A 24,010-nucleotide genomic window follows, 5' to 3' on the forward strand; every position below is an offset into this window, starting at 1 on the left:
TCAGAGCCACAGGCCACTTCCGACTCCCACGTGGAGCCGGCTGGGCCTCTGGATACTCAAGGTATTGGACACTCAGAAATCATTCCCTCAGATGGGTCCAAAGCTGCTGAGCAGGCATCAGCTTCTGAGGGTGTCTTCAGGCCTGCACAGTTATATGTTAAACCATCTTCAGCTTCAAAGACGAAGACTAAAGCAGCTCTAAAGACAAAGAAACATGTACAGCATTCTTCTACTCAGACTTCCATGCCTAAAAAACAGATGCTTAAAATGGCTGAAGACCTAATTACTATGATCAGGGGTTCCCATCCCCCTCCTGATAAGAGGCCTAGGCAAGAGACAGAATATGATTCTTCAGATCAGGTTTCTATTTCCTCTGATTCCTCTTCTGAACAGGGCTGTTCTATTCCTCCCTATGAGGACTCTGATGCTGAAGAATCCATTCCCTCAGCCTCTCCTCCTGAGCATTATTCTTTTGGGGAACCCTGCATACCATGAGGGAGCATTTCCACTGGGAGAGCCAAGATTACTCAGAATCTAAGAAAAGGCTCAGAGACTTTCTGCTTCTACCTCAGCACAGATCCCTTGCTATTCCTCCTGTTCAAGACATTGTAGATGATGTATTTTCAGAGTCCGGCCTGTCACCTGACTCTTTACCCCCCGCTCCTGCTAAGCCAGACAGATACTACAGGTTCCCTGATTCTCATAAATTCCTATATAAAAACCCTGCTGCTGAACCAGAAACTATATCTCAGGGTCCCAAGGGCGTCAAAGCTTCCACTTCAAAAAACCCTGTTCCCTCTGATAGGGATTCTAGGGCACTGGACAGATGGGGGAAAAAAGTTTACACTTATGCTACCCTGGCTGTAAGGGCTTTAAGTTGTCAGTTTCATATGCTTAAATATCAGCAGTACTTAATGTCACTGCTTAAACAGAAAATGCTGACAACTTCTGAATGTGCAGAGAACAAGGAAATGCAGGATTTATTGCATGCATCTGAACAAGTGCGAAAGCATACTTTGCAATGTGGTTATGATTCACTGGAGGCCTCTTGCAGGGCCACTGTTACAGGTTCTGTTATTATAAGGCATGCTTGGTTAAAGGAAGAGAATCTGCCTGATCATGTTAAAGCAAAATTATTAGATGCTCCATTACAGCATGATACTTTGTTTGGTGCTAAAGCAGAAGAGGTGTTAAAGAAAATGGAGGATAAAGCGAAATCCATGCAAACAGTTAAGGATTTTTTACAGGTACAGCCACCCAGATTTAGCAGAAACTGGCCTTCAAAAAATTGGTCCTTTCCAGTGTCAGACATGCCACAAAGAGGCAGATACAGACGTCCCAGAGGCAGATCTCAGCCCCAAGGCTCATACAGGCCTAAACAATGGGGTGCTCCTACCTCCAAAAGGGGAGAAGACAAATCACCACCTTACAGGAAACAGTCGCAATGACTTTCCTCTGCCAGATCCAAGCATTTCTGTTTTGAGGGCTCAGTGTCTGTTATTCTAAAAGTGTATTAGTTCTGGTTTAAGCACTTGGGCTTCAGGCCAGTTATTTTACATTAAGAAGGTTCGTGGTCTGCACTCTTGTGGGAGGAGAGGCTGGACTCTGCCCTTCTGAGCTGGGAATTTCTGGTTAAAGGCTTATAGTGCCTGCATATTTGAACTGTTTCTTACTGAAATTGGTACACCTTGTTTGCTGTAGCATAGACTAGATCTAGGCCTGCTGAATCTAGCTTTGTTTGTATGCTTGTTTGCTTGTTATTTCCGTGAAACGCTAATTCCACCTAAAACGCGGCTTTTCAGTGCTTCTGTGGATCCCTAGTGATATCTGCATTGCTTACTGTACTTATTTCCTTGTTTCACTTGAAGAAAGTTACTGTTGGTCGTTTTTGCATTTAAGTTACCTGGCACTAAGTCAGCACCAAAAAATTAAAAGCACTACACCCTCACAAACTCCCCTTGAGTACCTTGTTCCCCATTGGCCCTTTTTTTCAATTATAAAGGAATTCCCAATACTATTCTAGCATGTCCAAAGGTCAGTTGTCAATCTCCTCTCCGGTCCAACTGGTGAATCTGGGAATCTTGAGGCAATGTTACAACTGCCTCGTACACAGACAACCCTCTCCTCCTCCCAGCAAATTCCAACACATGTGAGAGATGCAACCATATAGCCAAACTGGAGGCTAAGCTCTCTCAACTCAGTACTGATGTAACCAGTCAGGAGGAGAAGGAAACCACACTCACTACAATTCCAGTCTCACATAGACCTACCACGACAGCAAACCAAACACATAAACACACAAAAACATACTCGGAGGCTCTAAATAAAAATCTGCCTAAGCAGCAGAGACCTCCAAAGCAGACACCCAAGCAACGCTACCCCAAAACAAAACACGTGCAACACATAGCTCACAAAGCCAGTGTGCTGAACAGTCACAGCCCTTAAGGCTAAACAACACACCTGATACACTTGTAATAGGTGACTCTATCGTCAGGCACACTGACGCCCGCTCACCAGGCTGAACAAGGAGAAGGTCACGGTGAGCTGCCTGTCGGGCGCTAGGATCCGCCACATAACACAAGCACTCAGGTCACTCCAAGGCAAGTACAAATATGACTCAGTCATTGTCCATGCTGGTGTGAATGACCTGAGACGCACCTCCTGGACTACATGAAAAGAGACATAGAGGAGCTCTCTGAGCATGTAGCCCAGGCCGGTATGACCCTGACCTTGAGTAGCATCTTACCCTCACCAAGAATGATGCCACAATATGAAGACAAGATGATCAATTTCAACAATTGGCTTAAGTGTTGGTGTCAGTCAAAGGGATCAATGCCTGTCAGCCTGGGATGACATGCTCGACAAGCCACGATGCTTCGCTAGGGACGGCTTGCACCTGTCATCCCTGGGCTTTCAGATATTGGCAAAGGCTCTTGCTACCCCCATAGTGCCTTTTTTAGGCAAGGCTCAAAAGACAAACCCACCTCCATAGGTATCACAAGGGATAAGAAACTAAGAGTAATGCTACTCAACGCCAGAAGTCTAAACCTCAAGATGCACTTTTCGAAACTCTCCTTAGCATGGAGAACATCGATATCCGTGCAGTAACAAAAACCTGGTTCAAGGCTCCCGACAGCACCCCAGCACTACCAGGTTATACCTCATACCATGCTTTTTGGCCCCAAAACTTGGACCGAACCACAAAAGGAGGGGGAGTATCAATATTCGTCAAAGATATCCACACCTCCAGGTTTGTGGCACAGCACGAAGCATCAGAGACTATCCATGTGCAGCTAACAGTGGGTAAAACTGCGTTCCAGTTTATAGCCTGCTACAGACCACCCTCCCAAACCCAGGAACCCCACTCGGCCTTCCTGAGAACACTGGAAAATATGAAGGTCTCTCCAAACACCATTATATTGGGCGACTTCAACTACCCAAACATAGACTGGGAGCATTACTCTAGCTCCAACACCCTAGCCCAAAGATTCCTAGAATTTATAAACTCAAATGCTATGGAACAACTTACCACTCCCACAAGAGGGGAAACATACTGGACCTGATCATCACCAACATGGGGACTCTATGCTCCAGACCAGAAGTGTATCCCTCTCTGTAAGATCAGACCATAAACTAATCTCACTGGATATTCACATCCCGACCCCACACCCTGCCCAGAAAACCACAGTGAAAAACTTCTCTAAAGCAAATTTCACACTCCTCAAAACCGAGGTGGAATCCTTCAAAGCCCCCAGACCTGTGGAAAATATGGTCCAGACCACAGAATCCTTTATAAACGCATTCTGTGAACACCTTCAGGAATGCATGGGTCATGCAATCCCAAATAAAACCAAGACCCAGTCCTCCAAAGGCAGACGTCCTGTCTGGTGGACCCCAGCCATAAACAAACTATACAATAAAAGGAGGAATCTACTACATGATAGAGCAAAATCGCAAAAAGGGAAGGCGTCTCTGATTAGTATTAGCAAAAACTACGGGCACTCATAAAATCGTCTAAGGCCAGCTTCGAGAGAAAAATTGCACAGGACACTAAGGATAATCACAAGGCTTTCTTTAGTTATGTTAGGAACCTGGGTGGGAATTCCCAGATATGCTCAGAATTAGTCCAAAATGACAAAAAATACACCGAACCCACAGACATTGCCAACATCCTAGCTGACCGGTTCAGCGCAAACTCCCCCCCCCCCCACCCCCACCCCCACCAAAAGGGAAAATATCTATCCCAGCAGAATGCTGCCCCCCCTGACATCTCAGATGCTCAGGTAAGAGCCGCCCTCTCCAAAGCAAAAAACACAGCATCAATGGGACCAGACGGTGTCCCGGGCTGCGTCCTACATGAACTCCAAAAAGAGCTAAACCCAAACATAAAACTACTGTTCAATCTCAGCCTTACTACAGGATATGTACCCAAAGAGTGGCGTACAGCAGCAGTGGTCCCTCTCCACAAAGGTGGTGCCTCAACAGATTCTGGAAACTATCGCCCCATAAGCCTGACTAGCTTGGTCTGCAAAGCTATGGAAAGGATCATCATGGACCTCATAAATAAAGATATTAGAGACCTACAGACACTGGATCCTAACCAGTTCGGCTTTAAGGGCAGATCCTGCCTCTTAAACCTGGTCGATTTCCTTGAAACAGTTAACCACAGAAGAAGGCAGGTGCCCTTTGAAACGGTCACCAAGGCCATTGACGAGGGGAAGGTGGTCCACACAGCCTACCTGGACCTCGCAAAAGCCTTCGATACAATACCCCACTCTGGCATTATAGATAAGCTCACCAGCTTAAATATAAACCCCTATGTCACTAGATGGGTTGCAAACTGGCTCAAGGACAGAACCCACATAGTTAGAATTGTTGGAGCCATGTCAGACTCCAAACCAGTTACAAGTGGCATCCCACAAGGCTCTGTCCTGGGACCTCTCTTGTTCGGTATATATTTCTCAGAGGTACAGGCCAACACGGAAGGATTGTGGCTGACCAAGTTCGCAGATGACTGCAAACTGGGTGCCATAATCGACTCTCCAGCCGACACAAGCATCCTCCAAAAGGGCCTCATAGAAACAGACAACTGGTGCCAGAGCCATGGCCTCAAGCTAAATGCCAAAAAGTGTATAGTCATCCCCTTTGGCAAAAACAAAGTGCCCACAAATTACCACATAGGTGGTAATCCACTAACTACAGAAGACGTAATTAGGGACCTAAGTTGATAGCAATCTCTCATTTGACAACCACGTGGCCAAAGTGGTTAGAAAAACATTTTATATAGCCCACCTAATCATGAAGGGATTCACATCTAGATCAGGGGAGGTCATCGTGCCTCTTTACTCATCCCTCATCAGGCCCATAATTGAGTACAATGCCCCTTTTGGGATGTACCTTACCAGACACCTGCAGCAACTGGAAAGACCCCAAAAGTACCTCACCAAGAGGATCAAAGGGCTCAAACAGATGCCATATGCTGCCCGGTTAAAGAAACTCCAGCTCTACTCAGTGGCATACCACCTGCTCAGAGGCGATCTCTGCCTGACTTATAAAGCCATGTCCAACCCGGAATTAATGGACATGCTGCACCTCAGAAAATCCAAATCCCATCGAGCTACGCGCTCAAGAGACCTCAGCACTGAAATAAATAGGACATGCTGGAGGGACAGATTCATAACCCAGAAGCTCCCTTCACTCTGGAATAAAATCCCAGTCCAGGTTAGACAGAGTCCCTCATTGACTCTCTTCAAGAAGAATCTTGATGAGTGGATGGGAGATCGTATGTTTACCCCGGGTATCACTTCTGTGTCACTTTTAGACAGAGGCACAGTATACTAACCTCGAAAAAGGGCATAGCAAAATTAATTTAAAATGGGTGGCGAAAGCCAAACACACTCTGGCTAGGCTTATAAATGCCCTAGGGCAGATAGCCTAGTACGAACCTATGACAGCCCCCGGGGGGGAAACTAGCACTTTTTTCAGCAAATTGGCAAATGATTACCCAAGACAAATGGGTCTTGAACATAGTGTCCCACGTTTACAGGTTTCATTTTCACACCCTGCCAAGGGCAAAAGGTATGCCAGACCTGCCCACACAATCAATGGGCAGAGGCGCAAAAACAAATTACAGCCCTCTTGGACATGAGGGCCAGTCAACAAGTACCACAACAAGAGCAGGGGCAAGGATTTTACTCAAGACTTTTCTTGGTGCCCAGAAAGGACAAAGCCTGGAGACCAATACTGGACCTGTCCATACTAAACACATTTCTGGAAGTTCCAAAATTCAAGATGTTGACTCTACAGCAGCTACTGCCCATGCTGGGCAAGAAGGCTTGGCTCGTAACTTTGGACTTAAGGCATACCTGCATGTCCCAATCAGACAGTCTTACAGAAGATACCTCAGATTCATAGCTGGCTCAATGCACTACCAATTCTCTGCACTGCCCTTTGGCTTATCTACTTCGCCCAGGGTCTTCACAAAATGCCTGGCACCAGTAATTGCATTCTGCAGACAAAGAGGAATTCAAATATATCCCTACTTGGACGACTGCCTTATTCAGGCAGAGACCAAAGATATTCTTCTACAGCATCTGGCGTTTGTAAAAAGATTACTAATTTGACTAGGGTACACAGTAAACAAAAAGAAATCCAAACTAGTACCCTCTCAAGAGATAATATTCCTGGGTGCAAGCTTAAATACAACTGCCCAGATGGCTTATCTCTCGCCAGACAAACAAAGGAATCTGACTTCTTACTTCAAAGATATGGCAACAAAGACCCAGTTATCTGCAAGAAAAATTCTGCAGGCTCTGTGCTGCATGGCATCCTGCATTCTACTATTTCCATGTGCAAGACTGCATATGAGGAAACTACAATGGTATCTAAAAAGTGTTTGGACTCAGCATTGCCACAGCCTGGAAACAGTAATTGCTCTTATTCCCTGCCTGCAACAGCAGTTTCTGTGGTGGGCACAGGCCTGTCACCACAACAAGGGACAGCCATTCACCTTGCCCACTACCAGGCAGACACTAACAACAGATGCATTAGATTATGCCTGGGGGCGCACATGGCAGGAAAATGTATTCAGGGCACATGGCTCACAAACCAAATGCATCTTCATATCAATCAAAAGAGATGTTAGCTGTACAAAATGCCCTGACAGCCTTCAAGGACCTACTTCATCCAGGACAACTACTGATAAAGACGGACAATACTACAGTCATGTGGTACATAAACAAGCAAGGGGGCACACATTCCTACCCCCTCTGCAGGCAAGCCATGACTTTGTGGAACACAGCATTGACTTACCAAGTACATCTGCAAGCACAATTCCTGCCAGGAAAGACAAATACTTTGGTAGACGAACCAAGCAGAAACCTCATGGATCCTCATGAGTGGAAACTGGATCCACAAATCTTCAACATAACAGGAAATGGGGATTCCCAGACATAGATCTATTTGCCTCCCCTCACAACTGCCAGCTACAGAGATTCTGCACTTGGACTTATCACAAGCAAGCATGGAAAGTGGGCACCCTTTCGTTCAGCTGGAAAGCCCTTACAGTATATGCCTTCCCTTTTCTGCCTCTCTTGTCCAAGGTACTCCTAAAGGTGAGACAAGAGAAGCCAAAAATAATACTGATTGCCCCAGACTGGCCACGCCAGCACTGTTACCCAATCCTAAAGAGCTTGTCTCAAGGCCCAGCCTGGACATTGCCTCTAATACCTCATTTGCTGACCCAACAGAACAATCAGATCTTGCACAGCCAATTCAGAACCGTAAATCTGGCTGCATGGCGGATAATGTAATCATGCAGAACACACCTCTCTCTAAAGCAGTTATGGATGTTATTTTGGAGGCCAGGAGGCCCAACACCAGAAAATCTTGAGCAGAAAAATGGAAGAGATTCTGTGCTTGGAACCAAGCGCAGGGAATTGACTCGCTTGAGCCTAATATTTTTCAGATGTTGCAATACCTAACTGAGATGTTGGACAAAGGCTTATCCTTCTCATCAATTAAGATCCATGCCTCTGCCATTTCAGCTCATTACAATACAGACCCACCTATTTTTTCTCATCCACTTCTAAGACAGTTTCTCAGTGGGGCCAGGAACATAAGACCTCCAAGGAGAGCTCCAGTACCTATATGGGACCTCAATTTTGTCTTGGAAAAACTCACACTGCCTCCTTTTGAACCAGCCAGTACAGCAGAGATAAAATACTTGTCATGGAAAACCGCTCTTCTCCTAGCAATAACTTCAGCAAGAAGAGTCTCAGAGTTACAGGCACTAATGGCTGTGGAACCTTTTTATTATTTTCCATCAGGAGAGGGTTTCTCTTAGGACAAACCCGACATTTATGCCTAAGGTAGTGTCCAGCATGGCTCTTAACCAAACCATACATTTGCCTACCTTTTGTCCAAACCCACAGAATAAGGGGGAGAGGCTTCTGCATACTTTGGACATACACAGACAGCTATGCTTTTACTTGGACAAGACTAAAGCCTTCAGAAAAACTGAGCAACTTTTAGTGGCATATTTTTTTATTATTTTATTTCAGTTTGATTACCGGGGAAGTCCACTGGGCCACGAAGTCCCCATTTTCAGTGGAGGCCCGGGGAGAAAAGCTCCAAAGGCAGTACAATCAAGGTTACAAAAGCACAAGATAAAATACAATAGAAATTTCCAAACAGTAAGTATACATAGTAAGAACAGTGTAAAATAACAAAAACATCAATTTTTTTTTTTTGTTACATAATTTGCAGTATTTTCCTTTTTACAGTCAACTGAGAGTTGGCTAAATCATTTTGGGAATTAGAAATGAAATCAGAGAGCAGAGAGTGGTTTAGTGTAGAAAATCCCTGCAATTTATATAGGGTGAAAGCAAGAACATTTCCATTTGGATGATACGTGTGAGTAGAGTTGGGTCTTGAAGTATTCCGTGTTAGGTATAGTCCTAAGTGAAGGAGGGAGAGAGTTCCATTTTTTTGCCTAGAGAGAAGGATAGTAATAGCTGGCCAGCGGAATGTTTAGGTCTGGGAATGGAGATTAGGTTTTGGTGTTCTGATCTCAATGATCGGTTAGGGATGTAAGGGGGAAGGATGTTGGATAAAGCTGGCCATTTTTCTGGGTAGAATATTAATTTGTGAGCGGTTGTTAGTTGAAGATAGTCAAGGTGGTTAGGGAGTTCTAACCAGTTCAGAGATTGAAGGGTAAAGCAGTGGTGGGTTGAGGTTTTGGATTTAGTGGCGAATTTAGAGATCTTATTATAGCAAGCTTCAAGTTTAGAGGTGAGGGAAGCAGACAGATTAGTTAGTAGAGGGGCACCATAAAGGAGAGAGGGAAGGAGGTAGGTGGTTGCTAAGGTGTGCCTAGAGGAGTTTGAAAGAAATAGATTATTCCTGTAGAGCATGCCTAACTTTTGGTGTTTTTTTTTATGTTTTGTTGTATGTGGAGATCGAATTTGAGGTGTTCATCAATGGTAATGCCAAGGAGTTTAGCGGAAGGGACCACTTCTATAGGAGTGTTGGTTTGGCTTAGGATGTTGAAAGTGTTTTTGTCAAAGGAAGAAGCCTTGGTAGGGTGGAAAATTAGTATTTTAGATTTATTGGAGTTGAGGGAGAGATGTTTTTTGTGCATCCAGTTTTCTGTAGTGGAAAAAGCTATTTGTGTTTTGGACAGAAGTTCAGAAAAGTTGGGGTGGCACAAACTAAGGTAGAGTCATCAGCGTATTGGATGATTGTAGTGTCAGGGAGGGCAGTGTGAAGGTTATTTATGAAGATGTTGAAAGGTATGGGACCGAGGATGGATCCCTGAGGAACTCCGGTAGGAGTAGGTAAGAAGGAAGAGGTAGAGTCCTTCCATCTGACAGTCTGAGATCTGTCAGAAAGGTAACTTGAGAACCAGGAAAGGGTATTAGGGGAGAGATTAAGATTGAAGAGATGAGAGAGAGAAGGTGTGTATGGGATATGGTGTCAAAGGCTTTAGAAAGATCTAACAGAACAGTGGATACAAGAAGACCAGAATCTCGGGCTTGATTAACAGTTTCTAAGAAGGAGAGTAGGGCAGTTATGGTGCTGTGGCCGGGGAGGAAACCGTGTTGGGTGGGAGTAAGTAGCTGATTCTAAGTTAAGTAGGGTAAAAGTTGGTGGTGGACACATTTTTCTAGAATTTTAGATATTGGAGAGAGTAAGGCTATGGGACGGAAGTTAGAAATGGAGGTGTTTTTACCTCCTTTGTGAAGTGGTAGAATGTAGGCAGAATGCCAAAGTTTGGGCACGTATGACTCTCTTAAGGATCTGTTGATCAGGATGCTAATTGGGAGAGCAATGCCTTCGGCTGCGCATTTGAGGAAGGAGGGAGGAATGTTGTCGGGGGCATTAGAGCATGGCTTTAGTTTGCATAACAGCTTTTTTATAAACATTGTGGAAACTGGTTTGAGCTGGAACATAGAGGGGCTGTTATTAGGAGAGTTTAGGAAGTTGGATGGATTATTGTCGGGAAATGTTTTGGTTAGCTTAGTTATAGAATCTGTAAAGAAAGTGTTGAAGTGAGAGCTCAGTTCTTTGTCAGTTAAACTAGGGTCAGGGCAGGGGTTACTTCTTGACCCAGGATGGAGAAGAGAGTTAACAGATTTCCAGAATTGTTTGCAGTTATGCTGCAGGTTCCCAAGGAAAAGCCATTTCAAAGCAGACTATTTCAAAATGGATAGGCCACTGCATTCGTTTCTGCTATTCTCAACATGGCAAATCAGTGCCCAAGGGCATTAGGCCATATTCTACCAGAGCAGCAGCCACTTCAGCAGCCTTCCTCAGAGGAGTACCAACCAAGGATATTTTGGAGGCTGCAACTTGGACTTCGGTGCACACTTTTACAAAGCACTACCATTTACCTCTCTACTCTAAATCCAGAGCAGGCTTTGCCACTGCAGTTCTGCAGGGCCTCATAGTCACTCCAAATTCTATTTAGACCCAGCCACCCAACCTCAGCTTTGGGATTCAACCCAAGTGTAATGACTGCAACAGTGAAACACGAACATAGTACAGTTGTGTACCTACCATAAATGTAGATGTTCGAGTGTATTCACTGTTGCAGTCCAGGTTACCCTCCCACCACCCCCCTTTTTCTTTGCTGGGACTTGTGTACCTCTCTATTCTATACAACCTATGTGGTGTATTTGCATGTAGATGAAGGTTATGTGCATGCTTTTTTGTGATCATAATTTTACAGCCTACCCTTTTGGGGGCACCTGACATCTGGGGCAAGAAAAACTGAAGAAAAGGGTGTCTGCTGCATCTTTTATACCCCGGCGCACTGACGTCATGGAAGAGGCGACAGCAACCGACGCTGGACCAGGACTTTGAAATTCAGGCTGACTGCGGGTAGCCTGCCAGCAGGATAACCCAAGTGTAATGACTGCAACAGTGAATACACTCTAACTTCTACATTTGTGGTAGGTACACAACTGTACTTTCCTTACGTTGAGCTCCAGATAATGGCTTCTGTCAGGAATATTATATTTCTTACATTGTCAACCAACAAACAAGATCTGAGCTATGTTAGACATTAGTACATTATCGGTAAGGGAGGAGCTCGACAGCTTTTTAGTGACCACAAGTTAAAATAACGTCCAGGTTAGAACCCAATCCAGCTGTTGAAGAATGAAAGTAGAAAACACAGATGGAACATTATGGTGAATGCATAAAGAAATGTGTAAAATCTTACTATAACCATAGATGATCTCTTCCATGTTGCAGTATTCCATGTATGAGTTTACCCTTCTTTCGTGTGCATCCAACCAGTATTCCAAAGTTTCAGTTCCTCCTGGTGCGTCAGACATTTGATGTGGCTGACAGGAACATGGGCCATAAAAGTGACTTCTGCACGCACCAGCCCTCAGAACAGAAGCCCCAGTCAGAGCCAGTCCTAAAAGAGCATAGCTTGTCCAGTGCCACCCAGAGGAGCAAGTGCAGTCTGACAGGAGGGGTTGTTATGGTAAGATTTTACACAACTTTTCTATGTCCTTTTATTCCTGTGTTGCAGTATTCTACATATGGGTGAGTGCCACAGCTCACTAAGAATGATGTGGTGGTCTGGTAAAGCTGTCCAAGAATCCATGGAGGACAGCCCTGGCAAATCCTGCTCTGGCCCTAGAGATTTAGCCAGCTTGTAGTGTTTGGTGAAAGTATGTACTGAGGACCAGATAGCAGCTTCAAGGATAGTGTTGGTGTCTAGTCCCTTTAAAAAAGGCTGTTGAAGAGGCCATAGCTCTTGTGGAGTGGGCTTTAATAGATCCCTGCAATGTTTTGCCATGGTACCAGTAACAAAAGGTAATGGCTTTGGAGATCCAGCCTGAAATGGTCTGTTTGGCTACCACTTTCCCCAGAGCCCTTGGGTGGAAGGAGATACACAGTGGTTTTATGGAGGTAAAACCTCAGCTGTCTGTGGACATCTAGGGTATGGAGAAAACTCTCACTATCCCGCTGTGGATTAGGAAATAAGGTCGGTAAGTGAATGGACTGAATCAAGGATATGTCGTTCACCACCGTGGGCATCAAGGAGGGGTTAGTAATGAGGGAGACCCTGTTCAGATGGAAGATGAGGAATGATGGGTCAGCCATCAGGGCTTGTAGCTCTGAGGCTGAGGTGAGAGTCACCAGTAAGATAGTTTTCCAAGTGCAGAACTGTAAGGAGGCGTTGGCCGCTGGCTTGAAGGGAGCCAGGGTAAGCTTTTCCAGTACATAGTTGAGATCCCATGGAGGAGGGGTCGGTTTCCTGGGGGAGGGGGGGTCTAAGATGAAGGACCCCTTTGAGGAAGAGCTTTGAAGGTAATCTGGTTGCTAAGGGTGGATCCAGGGAAAGATAGGCAGCGATAGCAGACAGGTGCACTTTTATAGAAGGAGGCCAGTCCTGTCTGCAGTAGTTCACACAGGTAAGACGGGATTAGAGGTATGTCACTTTCCAGCAGGAACAGCTGTCTTATGTGAGACCATGAGGATAATCTTTTTCCACTCGGATAGGTAAGATTTTCTAGTATTGGGTTTCTTGGCCTCCTGCAAGACATTGAAAACGTCCTCATTGTCCAGGTGTCTAAAGGGGATCAGAATCCTATCAGCCACAGGGTGTGGTTCAAAGACTGCCTCTGTGGATGTATCTAAGGTCCCTTGTTCATGGTGAGCAGGTCCACTGAGAGGGTTAACTCATGGTGATTGCCCTTGGACAGAAGAAGAAAGAGGGGGAATCAGTGCTGTCTTGGCCAATAGGGGGTCACCATCAAGATTTTTGGGCTGTCCTGCTGAATTTTCAGCAACACTTTTTGAATCAATGGGAAAGGGGGGGGGGTAGAAATTTTCCCTTCTTTGAAATTGAGAAGGCATCTGTTGCCAGTGCCTTGGGCTCTGGTGTCCTGGTGCAATAGCCAGGAAGTTGCCTGTTGGTGGAGGAGGCAAACAAGCCTATTTGAGGTATACCCCACTGGTGGACCAGGTCCAGGAAGATATCTCTGTATAGCATCCATTTGTGGCTGTTTGTGATGGTCCTGCTGAGAGAGTCTGTCTGGACGTTGTGAAGGACAATCTGGGATGTCAGCCAAATCTTTAGTGGCTTTCTCTAGCAGGGCTAGAGAGTATTTGGCCATATGGGTCTGGTAGTTAGTGGCCGTGAAGGACAGTGTGGCAGACATGTAAATTTTTTTTGCCTAGGCATGCCATGGTCTTGCTGTCCTTATCAGTAGGAAGCAAGGTAGTGGTAGGGAGAAGTTTGGTAGCCCCATCAGTAGCAATGGAAGCAGTGGCTGGGTCAGCAGGGGGGCACTTAATAAGGAATTTTTCAGTTTCAGAAACTTTGTACAGCCTGTCTGGTCTGCGAGGAGGAGGGGGCTGTGTCAGGATTGAGGAATGCAGATGAGAAGACATCCAAGAAGGCCAGCAGAATGGGTGGAACTGCAGAGGGACTGGGGTAGTCCACCTGTATGAGGTCATAAAACCTCTTTTGTACTTCAGACATGAAAGAGGATTCCCACTGAAAGTGGTCTCTCATTTTCCCAATGGTTTCTGTAAAGGTGAAGTCTTCAACTGGTGAGTAAGGGTCAGTTGACTCTTCCTCTGGGGAGCCATACCCTAGGGGAGAGGAAATTTGGGTGGTGTAAGAGAGGGAGCCCTCTGAGGAATCAGAGAATTCCTCCTCATTCTTCTTCCCTGGCAGAAGTCTGAGGCATAGGGCTGAGGAGAGGAGGGGCTATAGCAGGGTTCCCAACAGTGGTAGGCCGTAAGGCCATGAAGGCATTTGAAGATACTCTGGCTGAAAGCATGCCAATCTGGGGCGCTTTCAAGCGGAGGAGAAAGGTGCTTGTTTTTGTGTTTTCTTTGAAGGCCTTGCAGGCGTCCGAATTGGAGAGGACCTCTGGCCGGAGACAGAGATAGGGTCAGCATGTTCCAACTAACCTGCAGACAAGGTAGGTTCCCCCTCGACGTCTGAAGCAGGCGTCGGTAAAGCCTCTAAGGATGTGCTGTCCATTTGAGGTTGTGCGGCCTCCTCATGGGTACCTGCTTTTTCCTGGCTGGCGGGAGCCGATTCCTCTACCAGGCTGATATCGGCCACAGGTGGAGATATGGAAGGTAGAGGCGCAGCCGAAGGAGAAGGCCATGTGGTTTTGTGCCTTTTCTTAGGTGGTTGTGTCGGGGCGTCAGAAGTGCCTTCCATCCTTAGCGCAAGTTGCTTAAGACTTTGATTCTCGAGGTAAAGGTTGAGGGCCTGTAAGCGGTGAAGTTCGGTTTTAGGGATGAAAACTTTACAGATAGGGCAGTTTTGTGGTCTTGTTCTCTTCCTAAGCAAAAAAGGCACTGATCGTGCGTGTCTTTGTGAGAAATCTGTCAGCCACACTTAAACTTACCCTTTCTGGATGACATGAACAAACAGTTAAAGAAAATAGGACCGAAAGGTTCCCCAACAGGGTACTTATCTGAATTATTTTATCCAACATCAGCAGTAAGCAGGAACACCTGGCGTACGACTGGCGGCTGAAGAGTTCTAAGAGTTGGTGCATGCAGACATCACTTTTATAGCCCATGTTCTTGTCAGCTACGTCAGACGTCCGATGCACCAGGCAGGACTGAAAAACTTCGAAATACTGTCCGGGCGTATGCGAAAGAAGGGTAAACCCATATGTGGAATACTGCAACATAGGAATAGAAGGACATCATCTTTTTTTAAACTTGCTCATATGCCATTTGTAATGCAGGCACTGTGGAATCAATTTTTAGCATTAGTCTATACAAAATAAGGTGTTGTGCAAGGGGAACTTGCCCTCCTTCCAAAACCCTTTCCTTGATAAGTAGAGGTGTAGGTTGTACTCTGCATTTTGTCTGGTAAAACAACTGGTTTGTAAATGTAGCTAGTTCATTCAGAGTGGAAGGTTTTTTTCCAAGTTGATTTGAAATGCATGATTTGTGGCAGGCTGAGCAATTATCAAAAATATATTGGTAAAATGACAGCATTTTAGAACTTGTGTAGTTACAAAAAACATATAAATTGTACACCATTTTTAGTTTGACAGCATAGTAATTTGCCTAAATGAGAAACATTCGGTCTTGTGACAGGTAATTAAAGGTAGGTTCTTTACATATTTGACCTTTTTTTTTTTTTTTTTTTTTTTTTTTTAAGGTGGGTGACAAAAGTTTACAGTATCGTGTTGAAATCTGTGGAGGTGCTTTACAGATGAATCTCTGCGACAAGACCAAGTGTATGATCTACAAAACCATTGCATACCTCTTGCCAAATGATTTAGAAATTTGTCGAACATGTGCACTACTGGTGTTCTTCTTGGAACGTTCAAGAGAGTCCTACCGCACTGTTGAAAGACTGTTTAAGCATCCCGATCAAGAGTATAACTTGTTTTCCAGCACCATTCAAAACCATATACGTTTTGAGTTGCTTCAGCTTTTAAAGAAAGGTTTGTCTTTTGACCCAGAATTTTGGAGTTTTGTAATGATTGAGAAAAACTGTGTTGCACTTATTAAGCAACAACCAAAAGCTGTCAAGTCGTGGAAATCCACGCCTACTTTGAGGAAGACACCTGTGAGAAGAAATACTTCTAGAGTGGCTGAACCTGCCAAGAGGAAGTCTCCCAGAGGAAAGCAGTCTAGTGAACAGCGGTGTACTAGAAGCAAGCGACTTGCTGGGCTGAAGGCTACTTGTTGGGAAAAAACTGAGCAACATACTGTGTGCAGAAAAAAAAATGTTAAACAGCAGTGTGTTAATACAAAAGAGTCTTCTGACCAGCACATTATGTCTAGAAGAGTGTCTCTTGAACTGCAAACCTGTGGTGGACAACTTGTTGGACAGCAAACGGTATGCAGAAATGTACTTGGGCAACAGGCTGTTAGTGATCAACTTGTTCAACAACTGACTTGTATTGACAAAGAACGTTTGGGCCAGCTATCTGCTAGTGACCAGCAGACTGATAGTATCAAAGAATTTACTGAACAGAAGATTGCTAGTGAGAAAGAAGTAGTTTGTTTGCAGACTGATAGTGAAAGCAAAGTTATTGAGCAGCAGACTGAAGTTATTGAGCAGCAGACTGTTAGTGAAGTCCATATTGTACCACATGCTTTTGATGGCAAAGATTTAACTGAGCAGCAGACTTTTGATGGAGAGGCACTTGCTGGACAGCAGGCATCTGGTAGTGGAGATTTTGCTGGCAGCAGTGAGCTTGATAAGCAGCAGGATGCTAGTGGCCAGGAGCTAGTTGGCCAGCAGGCTGCTGGTGGCGGTGAAGTTGGTGATTGGCAGATTGCTGTTGGTGAGGAACTCGTTTCCCCACAGACTGCTGTTGCAGAGAAGCTTGCTGCACAGTGGAATGTTGAACAACTTTCTACCCAGCAGTCCAGTACTGAGCTTGTTGCCCAGTGTACCACAGGTGGTGGTGGTCAGCTTGTTACTCAGTGGACGACTGGTGGTGGTGGTGGTCTTTCTCCCCAGTGGTCTCCTGGTAGTGAACTTGCTCCTCAGTGGACTCCTGGTAGTGGTGCTGAGCTTGCTGCTTCCCAGTGGGCTCCTGGTGGTAGTTCTAAGCTTTCTTCCCAGCAAACTACTCTTGGAGAGGAGCTTACTGCCCAGCAGATTATTGGTAGTGACCAGATTGCTTCCCAGTGGACCACTAGTATGGAGGAGTTTGCTAATCAGCATACCTCTGTTGGTGAAGAGCTTGTAGCTCAGCAGACTGCTGGTGTTGAAGGTTTTGCTGCCCAAGGAAATGCCAGCAGTGAAGGGCTTGCTGTCCAAGGGAGCACTGATAGCGAGTGGCTTGCTGCACAGTTGGCTGCTGCTAACAGAACCCTTGCTACACAACAAGCTGGTTGTGATGAAGAACTTGCTGCTCAACAGAATGCTGGTGAAAAGCTTACTGGACAGTGGTCTTCTGGTGGTGAAGAATTTGCTAGACATCAGCTTCCAGGATTTGAAGAACTGATCAGACCGCAGATTGCTAGTACTCAAAAACTGCTTGGACAGCAGGTTACTAGTAATGGAGGATTTAATCAGCAAGCTATTTTTGGCAAAGGACTTTGGCAGCAGACCACTTTTCATAAAGAACTTGTTAGCACTAATACTGCATGTTGCAGAGAGATTCTTGGCATGCAGGCTACTAGTGGTGGAGGGATTCTTTGGCAGCAGGTAACTAATGAAAACAAGGATCAGCAAGTGGCTATCAGCGACAGATGTTTAGAACTTCATGATATATTTAGAAAAGATCCTTCTGAACTTATTGCTAGTGGCAGAGAATGTTTTGGACAGCAGGCTGCTTCTGTGAAGGAACGTGCCCAACAACAGACTGCTTGTCTTGAATCTGTTGAACATTGGGCTATTTGTGGAGGAGCTGCTTGTTCAGGTGGTCTAACCAGGGAAATAAATCCTATAAATATCATCAGCCATCCACCTGCAAGTTCAGAGAGCAGCAATAAAATTCCTGCAAGACGCAAAACAGAAGAGGGCAGAGAGAAATCTGAACGTAATGTACCAAAACATCTTTGTGCAGTTTGCAACAAGGAGTTTCTTGGAGGCCATATAGTGCGTCATGCTCTGGCTCACCAAAAGAAAGGATGTTTTTCTTGTGTCATTTGTACACGGAAGTTTAGACTCCAAGAAAGTATATTAAAACATTTACAGAATCATCTGAAGAAAATAAAAATGAATCCCCTTGAGGTACGTGACACAGCAGTAAGTGATCCTTGCCTTCATGGTTCTCAAGCCAGTGACAGTTGTTCCTCTGTTGAGAACCATAGCAGTGCGAGTGCCAGCAGTGAACTACCACTAACACTTGTGGGAACAAGCCATGCAAGGGATGGCAGTGACACTGAACTGTTAAACAGTGCTGAGAATCACTTGGATGAAGAAAAGGATATTCTTAAAAATGGTATTAACAGGATCTCCTCAGAAAGTTTGCATGAAGTCTGCCAAAAGAAGATGGACATTATTGAAGAAGCTGCTACCTGTACTGTTGATTTGTCAGTGTGGCACAAGTTAAATGGATCTCTTACCTCTCCTGAATCATTGCAGCTTATAGAACAGGGAGGCACTTTAAAGTGCCCTTCCAAGGGATGTTTCAAAGTTTTTAAACAGGCGCAAAGCCTGAATAAACATGCAAAAAGAGTTCATGCTGATGATTTGAATGTACGACAGTATATGCTAAATTGGTACAAGGGAAAGTGTCGATATTGCCTAAGGAAATTTACCAGCTCAAAGCATTTTATGGATCACCTGCAAAGACATGTCTATCCAAAAGTGCACTTCTGTTTGCATTTTGACTGCAGTGAAAGTTTTAAATTGGTTAGTGAACTCCATGCTCATTCTAAGGTTCATGCTGTGTTCCAAGCACAGTGCACTTTTCCAGACTGTGGTCTACTGTTTGAAGCACTGCCTGCACTTTTTGAACATGAAGCTCAGCATTATGTCAATGACACGCCTGATCCCTCTGTGGAAGCAGCAGTAGAAACCAATGCAATGTGTGCTTCCAAACCAAAGTGCAACAAAGATAAAGAGCAGCAGGCAAAAAGTAAGAAAACCTCCAAGCTGCCTCTTCCAAACTGGACGTCAAGAAAACTTGCTGCTGAACCAAAAACATATATCCAAGTTAATAAAAGTACATCTGAAAATGGAGACAGCAATTTTATTGAAGCCCCACCCATTTCCTCTCCTGTAATTGATGAATTGTCAGTTGCTGCAGCAGACTCCAAAAGCAGTAGTACAACTGATTTCCTAGTTAATGGACAAGGAGAATGTGAGAAGGAAGCCACCATGGTGTCTTCAGGTTCAGCATCTGAAAGCAGTGTAACAGAACAAGTAGCACAATCTTTAACACAAAATGGGACATTCCTTAATTATAATACATCAGAAAATGTTGATATTCCAGATTCCACCATGTCTCTAAAGCCAGCACAGCATGACATCCATTCATATACTCCAGTATTAAAAAGACCATTTGTTCGGCCTCAGCCTCCAGCATATCTTGATGAACGATACATCAGCATGCCAAAACGTAGAAAAACTACAGAAAAAGAGGAGAAACTTTCACAAGCTGATGTTAATCTTAAAAATTCTGAACGGTATAGGTGTCCTAACTGCTTTACAGTGTACAGTCATTTGGCAGAACTGGAAGAACATCATGCACAGAAGAACTGTCAGTCATTGTTTGGATTTGATTCGGATGATGAAAGTAAGTTATCTTCCACTTCTTACCACATAAATACAGAGAGCAAACAAAATAAAGTGGAAAAGAGGAAAGAGGGAACTCAGGAGTTCTTTCTTCCTAGTGTTGGTAGCTGCGAGTCAGGTATTGCGCATGAAGTGTCGTCAGCAAATTCATCCAAAATCTTTTGCAAGAGAATAGCAAGAAGTAAGGGAAAGTTAGGCAAAGTAAAGAAAGGTAACATTAGAAACAAAAAGCAGTCTTACCAGTATATGATCAAAAATAAAAGTCAGCATCAGTTAGCAAAAAGAAGTTCCTTAATAGAAAATTGGCGAACTTGTAAAGGGAAAAAAGCAAAACCTTCAGAAAAGGACTGTATTAGCTATACATGTGCTTTCAAGTTGTGTACATTTAATACTGATAACATATTCAAATTGAAAAATCACTATTTTGCAAACCATCAGGCATGCAAGTTAAGAACAAGAAAGACTGACCAAGTTTCTCTGTTTTACAGGTGTCTGGTGAAATCATGTGCAAAAACCTATCGGTCACAAAATAGGTTGAGGACGCATTACATGAGAATCCATCGGTTGTCTGGTTTCCCATTGTTCCTGATTGTAAAGCTGTCTAACATGCGACAGAGAGGAAGACATTATGGAAGAAATAGTGTACCTTCTGAGGAAACATCTACTGTCAGGAATACAAGGTGGAACGCCAAGAACTGTGCCGTGTGTGAAAGCAGAATGATCGATGTGAAACCTGCAAAAGGTGTTTTACCTAGGAGTGCACTGGAAAAGAAAGGTAAACAAAGGAAGCACAAAAGATCTCATCATCTTTCCGGTGGATTCAGTTGCAAAAAATGCCTTGTAGTGTTTTCAGTCAAGGAGGACCTAGACAATCATTGCAGGAATAACCACAGCAGCCCTGCAGAAACAGACACTTCACGAGCTGGTAAAAGTTCGGAGTGCAGTGCAAAGTGCAGTCCTGTTGCATCCAGAAGAAAGGTTAAAGATGCTGAGAGAGCTCATCTTAACTGTGGCACAGCAAAACTAGGAAATGAGATGCTTGAACATAAAGCACTTTCCCTGAAGCAAAGCAAGAAGTCTGGTGTGGTTTCATGCAGTAGATTTTTTAAAATTGACCGTTTAAAAACTGTTGCAGAGCTGACAGAGCATTTGCTTAATAAACGCCTGCCCCCTAACCTGTGCATGCTAAAAGGTTGTTCTTCCTCACTTTCTTCTAGAAAAAGTTTAAAAAGACACTATGTAGGGGTTCATGGTATTAAGCAGGTGATAATAAGAGAAAGCCAGAGCATACTGTTTCCTGTTCTGTCTGTTTTGCCAACTAACAGATTTAGAGGTGGAGTAAAAGATTTTATTTTGCATTATACAGTACAAGATGGACAGGGTGATGACAGAACAGTGCTGTTCTCAAGCCTGTTAAAAAATGGGACACAGACCTGTAGAGCAAAAAATGCAAAGAAAACCAAAACAAACTTAAATTCAAAGGCAGATGCTCTGCTGAAAAGGAGGAGGCCCCTTGTTGCAGGTAAAAGTGATGTCCGAACCCATGAAATCACTACATCAAAAAGGCTGTGTGCAACAAGACACCATGAAGGTAGTAAGAGTAAAAGTGATGTCCGAACCCATGACATCACTACATCAAAAAGGCTGTGTGCAACAAGACACCATGAAGGTAGTAAGAAGTGCAGCTTTTGTTGACAGCAGAGGACCTACAGGGTGAGGCTGAAGAGATGTAATTTGAAAAGCAAAATCTACAATTATTTGTTAGAACAGACTAACTGTGAAACTGAAACACTCATTCTGAGGGAGCAACCACACTACCCCAAGTGACCAGTTACATGCAGCTGCGAAAGTGGGGCCTGCCTCTAGTGCCTTGAATCTTAAATCTGAGGTCTCCACATATAATAGCAGATGATGGTGCAGACACTTAAGAGGCACTTCAGGAGTGCTTGGCCAGGTTGGCAGTCGGCTTCAGGTTTTGTTCTACCTCCCTTGAAAAGAGTCTGAGGAGACAGTTCAGAGCACACTCCTGAGTAAGACTGTGTTAAGCTCCAAAGCAGTATCAACATCATCTGAAAGAAATGCCTGTCTTTTGAAATAGTACATTTTGATGGGAAGTTCTCTGATTAATGAACATTTAAGGAAAACAGCTGAAATAGATGCAAGTTAAAAGAATTAAAATGATAAAATTCATCAGAACTTTACTTTCATAACTAGACTGAAAAACAAAAACGTAAGCACTTCTCTGCCTTCCTATTATCTATTAATGGAGGAACAGACTGCACGATAGAGTGTATTACTCTGTCTTCTACTGAAGACAGAAAAGATTTTCATCATGTTGGTGTAAACCTGAAGAATGATGATAGATGCTCAATTGGCACTTCAGTATTCAAGCCTGACCCACTGCTGCACCTGTTAATGTACACAAATTCTTGGTTTGGAGGTGGTGGATATATGTTAAGATGTGACGTACGACCCAGTTTGCCCTTCTTTTTTTATGCCATTTTGAGACTGTCATTTTTCAAGTACAGCTTTGTTGCCCTCAAAGTACTGTTTGTCTATAGTTAGACAAAGATGTTCCCGTACCGTATTTCAACTGATGTAAAACAGTAAGACATGAGAGCTTGGGTTATCGGGGAATTGACTTCTTTTTGTGAGGCTTTCACAAGGTGCTGAATAATTTTATCACAAGAGAAGCTTGAGTTGTGCTGTGTTCTCCATAAACCACACCCACTGTTGCCTTACTGTAGCTGCTGTTTGGGGCTGAGAAGTGCATATTTACTTTGTTGAACAATTGTTTTGTGTGTTTGTGTGCGCGTGCACTCACATTTCATTATTCTACTCCATTAGTAATCATTTGGAATTTACCCAGGGTGACAAATGTGCTTTGAACAAGGATGTTAACAGGGTCCTTAAACCCCTCTGTATAATTTGCTGTATTTTATGGTTTAGGAACGATTGTTTTGCAGGAAAAAAAAAGTTTTAACTCTACCTTAAGTACATTTCAGCTGTCCTCTGTAGTATGTGCACACATTACATAGTACAGTGTACAATCTGTCAAGATGCAGATCTCTAACGAGTTGAAAATAATTTAAGCTTCTTACATTAGTCATGATATGGAAAACTAAACACCATGGATAACCAACAAAATTGCATATCCTGTTGCTTGTTTAGTCAGGAGGTGGTGGTTGTCACTTATGAAATCTGAAGTCATAGGAAATGAATCCCCAAAACCTCATGTTTGAAAACAGGGCAGGTTGTAGTAGTGGTAAAACTTGTTTCTCAGATTATGTGGAACACCATTAAAGCACAGAACCAGAGATGCATAGGACTGAATCATGATCTTTTAAACCAAGGGGGGGGAGGGGGGGGAATAATGCTAGAAATAACTCGTAAGGTCAGTAATGAAAAGAAAATCATTTTTTCAGATCATCCTGGAAACCAGAAAATGGCAGCAAACTGTAAGAATCACCCAAGCTGTTTTATTGTTACCGCTTTCGTTCAAACAGTAAATGAACTTCAAACAACACATACCTAAGATTCCATATATATATATATATATATATATTAATAGTCAATTAGGCTAAGCATTCAAGTACTTGATTAGAAAGCCTCTTTTAAAAATCAAAATAGATGTTTAAATATATATATATATATATATATATATATATATATATATATATATATATATATATATATATATATAAAAATCATTTATAGACAACACTTGATTCTGCTTCATAAATTAGCTTAATTGATTATTGTATATATATTATGGAATCTTGGGTATGTGTTGTCTGAAGAAGTTCATTTACTGTTTGAACGAAAGTGCTAACAAAACAGCTTGGGTGATTCTTACAGTTTGCTGCCATTTTTTGGTTGTTTCAAGTTGGACGTTTTTTCTGAAGTCTTCAGATCATCCTAGCTTTTAAAACCTTTTAACATTACTGACGTCTAATAACCATCTTGGCGCTGCTCTTCATATAGCCCCTTCATGAATGATCATTTTGAATTCTTTATTGGAGCATCAGTCAGGTGCAGTGTCACTCTGTTGCTTTGCTAGTTCAGGGAATGGTTGCAGTGTCACTCTGTTGCTGTGCTAGTTCAGGGAGTGGTGTTTTAATATTTCCCTCGTACTGGAGATGAGCAGTGTAATGGCTTTTGGAATATGGGTTTGGTTGCAGTTTGTAACTGTTTCAGTATGCCTGCTTGTCTCAGGCAGGAATACCACCTTTTCCCAGTGTCAGTAACATTGTAGCTTCCCATTCCCTTCAGGATGGTTCTCTGGTACTTAGATGAGTTTGC

At 43.7% G+C, this 24,010-nt stretch overlaps 1 protein-coding gene across 4 annotated transcripts in view; it reads left to right on the plus strand.

Moving 5' to 3' along the window:
- Window positions 1-23,334, plus strand: part of ZNF654 (zinc finger protein 654) — a 1,580,889-nt gene extending 1,557,555 nt beyond the window's left edge. The window contains exons 8-9 of one of the 4 annotated variants that reach the window (XM_044072140.1): window positions 15,662-19,709; window positions 20,197-20,310. In XM_044072140.1, coding sequence (XP_043928075.1) covers window positions 15,662-19,709; window positions 20,197-20,207 — 4,059 coding nt within the window. In that variant the 3' untranslated portion in view covers window positions 20,208-20,310. Of the gene's footprint in view, window positions 1-15,661 lie in introns of all 4 variants that reach the window. The other 3 variants (XM_044072139.1, XM_044072138.1, XM_044072137.1) reach the window with 3 other exon arrangements.
- The last annotated feature ends 676 nt before the right edge of the window (window positions 23,335-24,010 follow it).

Source organism: Protopterus annectens, chromosome 5.part0, assembly GCF_019279795.1.
Source record: "Protopterus annectens isolate FY-2018-M chromosome 5.part0, PAN1.0, whole genome shotgun sequence".
NCBI lineage: Eukaryota > Metazoa > Chordata > Ceratodontiformes > Protopteridae > Protopterus > Protopterus annectens.